The sequence below is a fragment of the Acanthochromis polyacanthus genome, chromosome 3 (genome assembly GCF_021347895.1).
Source record: "Acanthochromis polyacanthus isolate Apoly-LR-REF ecotype Palm Island chromosome 3, KAUST_Apoly_ChrSc, whole genome shotgun sequence".
NCBI classification, from domain to species: domain Eukaryota; kingdom Metazoa; phylum Chordata; class Actinopteri; family Pomacentridae; genus Acanthochromis; species Acanthochromis polyacanthus.
The window spans coordinates 33,508,712-33,521,071 of NC_067115.1; the positions used below are offsets into that span (position 1 = coordinate 33,508,712).

Sequence of the window (12,360 nt, forward strand, 5' to 3'; positions counted from 1 at the left end):
GAAAAATGAAACATTAAGTGTATACACTGCTCCTCCTGCCAAATACTTTCTCACTCCCTTTTTCTTTCGCACACAGTTTGTCAGTAAAATAATCTTGGTTACATCACAGAGTTCACAAAAACAGGAAAGAAACATTAGAAGGGATAACACACGAGCCAATCAGGAACGTGCTCTGCAGATGCCACAGATTTTCTGGCTTTGGATGCCGCTTCTCTGCGCTATAAATCACCATCCCATCAGCTCTATAGTAATTAAATGCTAGTAGTGCGCCTTGACATGAAAGAGGCTGGATTTTCACCAACAACCTCATGAAGACTCGTCTTCACGTGGGCAGCGAGGGTGGACACTTGGTTCTGATAGCAACTAAACATTTTGTGGAAGGGAGCAGAAGCAGCCGATTGGAAACGAGTGCATAATGTTCCCATTAAAGCGTAAGACAGCAGAGCGCTTTACGGTATTTACTGTACAGCTGTCGGCTCCACTAAATAACTGATAAACCAGTAGACCTGTTTCCCTGCTGAGCAGTGCTGTGTATGTGAGCAGTTTCGCAAAGTGCAGCATAATATTTGATACAACTTTGGGCTGGAGTTTCTAAAGTCTCCACACGTTTTCTCTCTCTCTCTCTCTCTCTCTCTCTCTCTCTTGCACTCTCTTCCTGAAATCAATTTTGCTGAATCACTGCCCAAAATGAGCTGCTGGTTTTGGGGAGGAAAGAAAAAACCGGCAGCAATTTCTCTCTCTCCTCCCCTCGCTCTTTCCCATTCCTCCATATCTCTCTGTCTGTCTTCTCACTCTGTTCCTCCTTCTTTCTCTCTCAGTCTTGAACTCTCTCTCTGTCTCTTTTTTTTCTAAGGTGAAAGATTTAAGAAAAAAAAAGCACAGGAGTGAGGAGCGTTCAGACTCTCCTTTGGCTGCAAGAAGCCAACAAAAAGTGTTTGCTCAGAAAGGTACGTCCAAACAAGTCACCTAAAGTGAAATCATAATTGCTCGCTGCTTTTTACAGAGAAAAATCAGTGTCAAAATAATTCTAAAATTTGCTGCTAATATTTTTTTTTGACAGTTAAAGTCGGAAAAGATGTTTGGAGATACTTCAGAGAGGTTCCTTTAGCGGGTGTGTGTTTGATTGACGGCTGAGCTGGCACAGAAGCGGCGATGCAATGTAAATAATGCTGTACCACTTACTACAGTTTACAAGCCAGTGACAGATGGCAAATTGTTAGCAGCTGACAATGAAGGATAAAGACTGTATTATTTTACATCAAGCAAATGACCTTGACATATGCAGGTACATTTTTAACCTGTTTGAGGTGTTTTAGCAGACTAGATAATTAGACTGCAAACTGCCGTTAAAAATACTCTTCTCCCTGGTGGTGGCTGTCTGTGTTTGAAATACTAATTCAAATGAAAGAGGAAAAAAAGTTGAGTCTGTACACTGAAACCACTAAATATGAATTTCTACATGTATATATTTTGTGTACTGTCTCCATGGACACTAGAAGTTAGTGTTTTTGTCGAGATTGTTTAGATATGCTATTTCATTTCTTCATTTTTACAAAATAGATCAATTTTTTCCCTGCGCAACATAATTAAATAGCTCTGTTTATCTGTTGTGCCACAGATGCACAAAAGGATGCACTTCTGCCTTGTCTTCGGTGTAAAATGCACTTTTGCAGTATTTCTGCTCAATCAAAGACAAATGTCTGTCTAATAGCTGAGTGAGTGCAGAGTCTGCTCAATAAATGCCTTAATGCCCTGGGCCAATAAGCACTAAGTTGCTATGGAAACAAGAGGACACTGGCCACTCCCCTTAAGACTGAGTGGACTGAATGGGACAATTGTGCCCCTATGTTTAACTGAATCATCCTTTACCTGAGAGGCAGGAGGCTGCTATACATTAACAACAAGCGAGCGCATGCCTCGGATTAAAAAAAAAAGCCACAGAGAGGACGGCAGTGAGATCCGGGGTGCTCTGACAGAGCAGCGAGCACGTGACCGGCAGCCAGTCTACATCTCCTCTGCTCTGTCAAGCTTAATACCAGGCCCATCTGTCAATGGGACCGGCCTGCTGTACAGAAACTGCACCATCAACAACACAGCAAACAGTTCAAAAGTTTAAAAGGATACGGTTACTATACGAACGCACAAGCAATTACGACATGTTTCTGTGCACTACTATTGTTTACTCAGAACTGAACTTGGCAAATAGCAGGAAGTGTCTGCCATAAACATTTCTGTTCAGGCATCTCCCAGAAGAAAGCACACTTCTTAATAAACTCCACTTGGCATTAAATTGATCAGAGGGTCAGACGATCTCAGGCAGAGAACTAATACTCTGTACTAAGCGCACACAGGCCCGCAGAGTCTGTAGCTGTGTTGCACAATAGCATTTGCGCTGTTGTTTGTTTATTTATTTATTTATTTGGGGACAAACTGACCTACTGACATTGAGTTATACAAGCTATTAGTGGGGGCTTTTAAACATGGCCCAGACTGAACCCGCTCCTCTACAGCAGGCTGCCTACAGAGGCTACCATCCACCTCTCTGATTCATTCTTTAAAATTCAATTCATCACCGGAGATGGACTGCAGCTCCAAACAGAAAAGGCCCACATGCGGTACCTTTTCCTTTCCACTTGCTCTCCTGTTCAAACATATTAACACAGATCAAGTGGGCTATTGACTGCTCTCACTGGGCTTTGATCGCCTGTGCCTGATGCAATTAAAGAACTATCAAAAAGTACAAAAAGTATTTCCTCGTGAAGTGGCTGAAACGTGGTGCAAGATTATGACCTTGTTCAAAGTACATCGTGACTCCCTCAAAGCGAATGTCTTTGTCACAACAAGGCATTTTGACCTTTCAATAGTTTTCAGGTATCTTAATGGAAAGCTTAAAATAGTGCGGTAGGAAAACAGGCTGCTAGCTCTCCAAATGTCACAAGCGTAGCGCAGGTGTTTGTATTAATTTATTACATCTGATAAGCTGCTGAAAATAGCAATAGTCAAAGCCTGGCAGTTCAACCAATTACTGTATCTACTAATTATCTACCCTGAAAAACAAATTGTGCTTTGTTTGCTTGTGCGCTGAGTATCCCAGAGAGCTTCAGGTTACATCAAGTGCATTTTTATATGTCGCTAACTGCTGATTGTACAGAAATTTTGTTCCCCCGAAATATAAAAACGCATGAAAGTAACATTAAAATCTTCTGCCACTTTGATTTTTTTTTTAAAAGATAAAACAGTAAGACTAAAAAAAATATTCAGGATCAGGGCCACTTCTAATTGTAAGTATAATTTATGAACACATCAGATATTCCCAATGTACTCACTAATGTCGGCAAAGCTGGTTTTAGGCACCTTTCAAATGAAATTAACAGCAAACCACCCTTAACTCAGAGATCTACACCCCTTTGGAGATCTTAAAAGCTTTATTAGTGGATGTTTCTTTAAGATACTTGTAACTGTTTTTATTAATTCCTTATTTACTGTGTTGTTGTGTCGTCTGCTGATTGTGTTCTAGTAAATGTTTCCTGTTTTTCTGGTCTGTCTTGTAAAGGAGATTCTAATCTCAGTGAGACCGCCTGATTGAATGGAGACTTAAAAAAGCAAACATCAGAGCCACGTGTGTGGCATGCTGCAGATACGGAAGTGTGGACCTACTCGTTAAAGATGAGGTCAGGGGCAAAGTAGAGCATCTGTCCATTGGTGTGTTTGTAGGAGCGCCAGCTGAGGCAAAAGGAGGACAGACACATCCATGAGTACTGGATCAGGGTGATTTGGTCCTCGATGGGCAGGCCCCGGAAACCTAACACACAAAAACACACACACACAAAAACACACACGGTATAAAGAGATGAAGGTGATGAGACGACGGAGTTGTGTTTAAACGTAGCAAACAAGCAGTGATTTAATGCATTTGGACTTATGCAGGCGTTTATTTAGCATGCGTGTGTGTTCACCTGAGTGTATGCATCCCTTACTGTTTGCTACAGTGTGTATTTCTGTGCCAGTTTTTGTTCAGACATGATAACCACTGACAAGTATTCACCCATTTTTTGTTTCATGCAAATCCCACAAGGCCTCCAGTTATTGGCGTGTTGTCTATGAAGCTCCAAAAATAGAGTCAGATAGGAAACTTGCCAAACTCTCAATCAAACTCTGGCAAGAAACTCCTCTTCATGCAAAACGTAGGCCAACCGAGGACACGCAAGTGACATATCAAGACTTAGGGACTATTTCAGTCTACATCCGTGTCAGTCTGCCAAAAACAATCATTTATATAAAAAAATATTTGCATAAAAGGTGTGTGAAATGCCAGGCTTATTACAGCTTCCTCTTCTTCAAACTATTCTATTTGTTATCTGGATTTTTTTGATTTTTTTTTTTTTAAAGCTACTAAACATCAAAGTATGTGCAATTAATGCAGCTTTTAGCGACTATTACAGACTTTTCATGAACATATTGCTACTGCTGGTCTGTGTTGCCCTGTGTGTTAGCCCTGCCACAACCAAATGTAAAGTGAATGCAGGCGGTGGCATATCTGAAAGTCGAAGGTACTCATTTTGACCCTTCTGTCTGGCTTCTATTTATACGTCCGGATATGGCAAGCAGACACCGTGGAGGTATCAAATATTTGCAATACAGCAAATTAAACAGGCTCAAAGAGCTACCTGTGAGGCATCTTTCATGTGTCTCCCACTGACTGGCATTTTAGGGCAACTTGTTTATCCCTTTTCAAACATCATTTTCTTCCTGTGCTGTTGGTGTATACGTAAAAATTAATGAGATAGACGTTAGATCCTCTGTTCGACACAACATCTGTCAACGGTGATGTAAATGAGTTCTCTTTGGAAATCCTAATCTTGATTCTATTTAATGGTAAAATAGGATTCCTTGCTAATCTTGTTGAAACCTTGCAGAATCATTTCCTGACCTAATATTTAAAATTAAAATTGTGTGTGATGACAAAACTAGCAGCGCTGCATGCTAAAAAGATCAAAAGTGAAGATGCAGGCATGCTATCTTCATTAAAACCCCCCAACCATAATTACAGTATTGATTCCCACCTGATTTATCAGACAGATATTTTTACCACTTTCTTTAATTCATCCATAAATACAACTGACTTTCAATTATTTGTTAGCGATAAATTAATTATAAAATAGAACATTATGAATGCAAAACAAGAGCAGGCTCTATGGTTGAAGTGTTCTTGGCCATAGACATTCTACTGCAATGAAAACACATGATGCATTGAAGTTACCAGCCACTTTAATTATCTAACTGCAGCTTTTGACGCACTACAACCCAAAATACCACAGCCATATCTATTAAATACAAGAAAAGCATTCGGAAGGCGCAGTACTCTGCCAAGGCTGCTCAGTCGTTGTGTCATTTCCGATGGCTAAAATCTTGAAAAAATTCATGGCAGAAATCACAACAACATAGAATGTGGCCATTCAATATAGATGTATCCAAACACAAAATTACCTTGTGCTGAACACAGGCATGTGTGCATTCTGTACGAATACCGAATTGCGTGACCTAAATATGTAGCGGGCGGCGGGAACTGATGGGACTCAGAAACACTCCCACAATTTAATCAATTGTTCCTTGTACTATTTCTGATGGATAAGTCCCGATAAGTCCACGATCATCAGGAGGCTGCTGACGTAATGTTCACTTGTTACATAGTTACAGTGATGCAGTCCCACTATCTCGCAATGATACAGAAACCTTTAACAAATCCGTGGATCCAGACTATGAGCTGCATCACTGTCAAAATCCAATCACTTGGTCCTTCCCTGAAAATTCCCCAGAAAATTTCAGCCAAATCTGTTAGTCCGTTTTTGAGTAATGGTCCTAACAGACAAACCAAACGGACAAACGTACACCGATCGTCATGTAACTCCACCATTCCTTGATGGGTTAATAACCTTTAAAATGTGATTTACACACTTTATTTCCATCACATATATCTTTGGGGACCCTGCTTCGACTCCCCTTCCAAATTCTGGCTTGAAAACACTCTTAAACAGCATTTAGGCCTCAGGGGTCACTAACCTGGAAGTACTTTGGCCCACTTCACCATGCGTACCATCTGCTTTCCAGCCAGGCGGTTGAGACTGGACAGCAGGTGGTCGGTGGTGTCAGGCTGTGTGTTGTCATAGCCGGAGTACACCTCTTCAGGCTCGATCAGCTCCAACACGCTGCAGATGGAGGGCGGCAGAAAAGGTGTGACCACCCCGGGCCCATGGGGCACCAGGGCATTGGCAGCACTGGCATTCAGCTCCTTCTCCGAGGACAGGTAGCCGCCTCCAACGCCACCTGTGGCAGTTTGGCCGTCCTTAGAGCTCTGCAGGTCCTCGCTGACCCCCTTCAGCTTCAACTTCTTGGACTTTCGTGCTGCGGGAAAAGACAACAGCTTTTGTTAATGCGCCGTTTATGTTGTCATGCATTCATCACGCTGAGGTCATCACTGCAATGTGACAGTATGGGTGTAAAAAAGCAACACAGATATGTTGTACTTGAGCATTTATGTTTGCTGTGTGTGTTAACTATGTCTTCTGTTGTTAAATATTGAATTTTAAAACAGCTGTGACAGTAAATTCTTTTATCTATCACTTCAATATTAGCAGTGTGCTAATTAAATTACTCACAGTGTCATTTCCAAAGACATCTGTCATCTCTGTAACTGAAGTTATTGGTTCTAGAAAGTTGTAAATTCAGTAAATAATCTACAGATGGGACACAGAAATTGACACAGTCCGTTTAAAAATGCAGTGTTTGATATACTGCTTGGTGATGCAGGTGGGAATATTTGTGGGATGACAAATATCAAATAAACACAAGCTAATGATGTTAGCTTGCACAGACAGCTGACAGGTGTGTTAATACATTTAGACACACTAACATACATGACAGCCTCTCTGCAATGTGGAAGTCTATTTAAAAATAAATGCACTGTGATGTTCCTTTCCATCACTAACATGTCAGGTACTCAGAGTTTAACCTCATGCTAAGTGTTGCTGCTTGTTAGCTAACACACTGAACAAATGCCACAAGCTATGATGCTAACATTACTGATACTGCTGGTGGTTTCCCCAGGTGTGTTTAGTTTTGTGCCAGTGCTCATGAACAGTTCATACTTGACAAAATCACGGAGTTTCACATTTTGGCACTTGTTAGCAGTTTCTGCTTCAATCAAGCTGCTGTTATTTGCATTAGCTACCCACGAATCAGTGAGGCTAGATAGCTATTATTTCCTGTTGTATGAAATGATGATAATTTGTCAATTCCCAAAGTGGTGACTCTGAGCAGCAACCTCCCGTGCTGAGAAATGAAATCTATATGGAAATACCAAAAACAGCAGCTCCTCCAATGTCCACTAGAGGCTTTCCCCAAAAGTGAGTCAGTCTCCATAGACAGCTATGCTAAAATGCTCAACTTTAAAGAAGAAATAACCATGTTTATAGCTTGGTTCAGAAAAATGTTTTGGTCTGTATGCCCAAGTTACCTGTTCCTCATTCAATTTTAATAAATCCCTTTATACACAGTCTAAGGGTGACACACTTTTTCTGCTTCACTTTAGGCTGAGTTCACTAATTGTACGTTTGAGTGGTGCCTCTACATGAAATGCCCACCTGAAGTTGTTGAAAGCTGAACATTTTGGTATGTGGCTTGCTAAGTTGTTGACGCAATATACGCAGGAACCATGGACTCAAGTAAACGTTGAGTTGACATTAAGGAAGCAAATACTGCATATCAGTATTTGTTGTCCAGCAAAAAAGTTTCTTTCTTTTTAGCAGCAACCCTAACAAAAAGTCAGGTAAAGCAATGTTTCTGTGCATCAGCCATCAGTGACTTTTCTAAGAAATGATCTGAGGAATAAAAGTCAACACATTCTCTTTGTAGTGAACACACCAAAGTCTGACCAAAGAATGACCTCCTAACTCAGTCATCTGATGAGTACATGAAACTTTACTTCAGGTCACAAAGCAAGATTAATGCTTTTCCCTTTAGCTTCTCCAATATATATGTTTTCTGTACCCTGAAGCTGGATCACTTCTAACCATAATGGTAGATTACTGTGATATTCTGCTCCACAGCAGGTTTGTTAAGTTCAAAACTTGTACACAGCCCAACTACTGACCATCAATGGAAACAAGTCATCATCCTGGCAGAAACACAACAGTTTACAACACACTGACACAATGGTGTCATTACAATTGTTGGTTTTACTGGTCTCGGTCTTCCATATGTTGTTTCCAAATACACAACAGTCAACCAAGGGTCAGTTTAATAGAGTAAATACCTGCATTATGACCGTAACAGGTGTATTTTCATTCGGGATTCTTGTAATTGTCATTGTTTAACATTCTCGTGTCATTTCTGCAGCTTCGAATATAAATAAATAAAAATCATTGTGAACAACCAGATGATAACCCACTTCCCGGAAACAATTATCCACGTTAATCAAAGAACCCCCCTGTTAAACACCCAGACATAGAAGATGATGCTGTTGTATGCGACCAGTTTAAGAAATTATTTTCCCTTATTGTTGGGGCATCCTTCACAAAAAAAAACCCTTCTCCACATACCTGATATCACCTACAGAAATCTATTTATTCTGCAGCTTCAGTAACCCGACAGCTTTCTTTACTGGTCTATGTAGTATAATTAGACATAAACAGTTGAGCCCCCGTTCAATGGGTTGCACTGCTGTGACTCAAAAATATTGACAACCTTGATTCGTGACTCATGGTCATCTGCTGCTTTTCAACACCACACAGAAAACCACTAGACAGAGGCATGTTTACTTAAGTCGTGTGTCTGTACTTTCACACGTGGTCGATTGTTGGGTTTGTCTTGTGGCCAGCTGATAGAGATGCATATTTACCATATGGCAGCTGGAGCCCTGGTTGCTCAATTCCACATATAGCTGATGTTTGACATAATGTCTGATAAGGTTTTCTTACTTTTTTGGCATCACTCCCCAGTCTCTAGAGCATCGAGCTTAAAATGACTGATTGTGTGACACCAGATGCTCTTCTTAAACTGCTTCTACTCCTTTAGCATTTCAGAAGATCCACCTCCTCGTACTACCCAGTGAGGGAGTTTGTTATCACCTTCTCTGTGCATATGCATTGTGTATGCTTCCAGGGAGCGATAATGCCAAAGCAAAACAAATCGCCTTCTGTTAATACTCTGGAGCAACTCAATAACGCATCCATTTCATATTGTTTTCCTGTCAGAAATATACACAAACAAGTCAAATTGTCCATGAAAAAAGTAAGCTTTCACAAATTCACACTGCAGAAAATGGATCTTGAAGTCCTTTTCTGGAATTGATTTTCCCAATCAAGGCCCATTTATTTGTTTTTTATTGTACTGTCAGTTGTTTGGCCCGACTCCAGGGTAAACCGTTTCCCCTGTGTTGAATGTATCATTTAAAGCCACAGGTTTTGAACCATAGTTTAGTCATTTTGCTCTTATTCTGAGTAGGTTATTTCAAGTCTCCGTGCTTGAATGCACGTCTCATTGTTGACTTTAATTCCAACAACAGTTCTGCTAGTCAATAAATCCCTAAAAATACAACAATAGCAGTCCTTTCAGGGTTTTTTTAGAATGCCCAAGTAACTAAATGTTTTTATTTTTAGTGAGATTGTTTTTCATTACTCCGCCAAGGAACACAGTGGAGTTATGTGATGTTTGTCTGTCCATCTGTCTGTCCGTCTGTCTGTCTGTTAGCAACATTACTGAGAATCGGACTAACAGATTCGGAGGAAATTTTCTGGGAAGGTCAGAAATGACACAAGGACCAAGAAATTCGATTTTGGCAGTGATGCAACTTATATTTTGGATCCACAGATTTGTTAAAGATTTCTATATCGTTGCGAGACAGCGCCACAGCATAACTGTAACTATGACAAGTGAACACTACGTCAGCTGCCTGCTGACGATCACATGATTGCGATCCTACTACAAATCCACCATAGCGGACTTATTGGGGACTTATCAGTGGGAAATCATACAAGGAACTATTGATTAAATTTTGGGGGTGTTTCCGAGTCTCATCAATTCCCGTTGTCAACTACATATTTAGGTCACGTAATTCAGTATCTGTACATAATGTACACATGCATAACACACGCCTGTGCTCGGCGCAACATCATTTTTTATTAAAAATTTCATCTGTTGGAAATGATACGACGACTGAGCAGCCCTGGCGGAGTACTGGACTTCTCGTTCAGTCCTTTTTTTTTTTTTTTTAAATGACCCTCATGTTTGATAAACCTCATCCCATGTGTCACTTCATATTAAAAAGATGTAGTCAGGCAACATGAGAAATTAGAACCTCATTACTGCATCCATTTACACAGTAAACCAAGTTCACCAAATACACTCCAGCTGCAGGGCTTGGGCTGGGTCGGGAACCATTGCTGTGCTGGGACTATAAAGCCCGTTTTGATCTTTTATGTGGTATTAAGCAATACAAACAAATTTGATTAGGCATGACAGCAGCCGGTTCTACTGCAGTGGAAATGAAGAGGATTTCATAAAGCAGTATACAGTATTTTAGGCCACAGTATCCGACAAAGGTGCTTTAAAGTTCCCTGAACTTATACAATATTCAGTATGCTTTAATGTAAACATTTAATTGATGAAATGTTTCAGTAGTGTCAACAGAAGTAGAAACCTTCTGTGCATTTACACTCATGGTTACATTTACTTTCCTTTAGGAGCATACGATTAAAAATCATTTGAAATTTCAATCAGGCAAATGCACCCAAAACTGAAAAGTGCGCTTTGAGCTTTGTGTTTGCTACTGTGACCCTGAATTAGAATATGCCAGTAGCAATTAATTAATACATTTCAATTTAAGAACACACACACACACACACACACACACACACACACACACACACACACACACACACACACACACACACACACACACACACACACACACACACACACACACACACACACACACACACACACACACACACACACACACTTCCCTTCTGAATCCACCACGTTTCCCCTCAAATAGTGTCATCTTTCCGCATAACACAATACTGTAACTTGTCTGCAGGCTTTATCAGCTGGCATCGTATAGAGTACTGTAGATCTACACCTACTGTAGATAATGCATTATGCATATTATGATCAGATATACTATATACACACAAACATCTTATGACTCAGCATCCCCGGGCCTCCTATGACTACACTCAGACCTACTTTTCTGTATCTATCATTTCTTATGAGCAGAGTGAGGCTGACTCAAATGTCACATTTGAGACACGTGACAGAGCAAATCTGTAATGAGGCCGCAACTCCTCACCTCCGAGGTTCATCCCGGCCTGGAGACACTTCCGTACGCGGCACGCTGGACAGTTTTTCCTACGGATCTTGTCGATGATGCAGTCATTTCTCCCGGCGCACAGGTAGTTGTGCTGTCCTGCAGAGAGAAGAGACACTGTGTCAGCTCAACGGTGACCATGCATGCAGCTCGTCACGAAACAACAGTGATCTTATCAGTCGAAAGGAAAAGAAGGAAGAAGGAGAGAGTAGCAACTTGTGTAGTAAGAATAACATCTTTGAACAGTGTTGCAGAAAGCACACAAATGATTACATGAAAGGCAGTAAACGTTTGATTCCGATGTTGAATCTCTGTCGGTCTGTAATGTAGGTCAACGAGGAGAGCTGTGAAATGTCTGGCAATATCAGAGATTTCATGATTATCACTGTGAAAATGATTGAAACAGTGATTATTCCGCTCTCACCTTCGACAATGTATGACTAATGGTGTATTATACAGTAAATTGCATGAGGGTATTAGAATTCGCTGGAACCAGGACGCTGGCTGCAGCTAGACTATTCCTGACAGTGATGCTAACATGGCGAGAATCCCTCCTGCCTCCTGCCTGGCCCTTAGCTAAACCCAATGATCTCCCATTTCAGAGAGCTTCCTTCCGCTCCACTAGCTCTTCACTGTACAGCTCCTCTCCTCCTCCACTCTTCTCCTTCTCTACGCCTGCGTCTCCATCCCCTCTTTTCCACACGTCCGCCAGCCTCAGAGCACCATACGCCCACACACAGACAGGCTCATGCTCATGCACACATACAGTCATTCACTCTCTCACTCTCATATGCGCGCGCACACACACACACACACACAAATGGACACACACACACAAGGACACACACATGTACAGCCAAAGCTGCTCCACTTGGCAATTTAAAAAAAAAAAGCTGCAAATGTTGTATGTGCTTCCACAGAGAAACACACACTCACATGGAAATCACGACGCTACCCAGATGGAGTGGTACAAGTGTGGTGCTGTGACCCCAGTG

General features: G+C 41.1%; 1 protein-coding gene across 3 annotated transcripts in view; it reads right to left on the reverse strand.

Moving 5' to 3' along the window:
* The window catches only part of nr3c2 (nuclear receptor subfamily 3, group C, member 2), a 78,347-nt gene that overhangs the window by 15,481 nt on the left and 50,506 nt on the right, over positions 1 to 12,360 (reverse strand). For 2 of the 3 annotated variants that reach the window (XM_022194386.2, XM_051945330.1), the window contains exons 4-6: positions 11,348 to 11,464; positions 6,061 to 6,402; positions 3,658 to 3,802 (exon numbers count right to left, since the gene is read on the reverse strand). In XM_022194386.2, coding sequence (XP_022050078.1) covers positions 3,658 to 3,802; positions 6,061 to 6,402; positions 11,348 to 11,464 — 604 coding nt within the window. Of the gene's footprint in view, positions 1 to 3,657; positions 3,803 to 6,055; positions 6,403 to 11,347; positions 11,465 to 12,360 lie in introns of those variants that run through there. The other variant, XM_051945331.1, reaches the window with a different exon arrangement.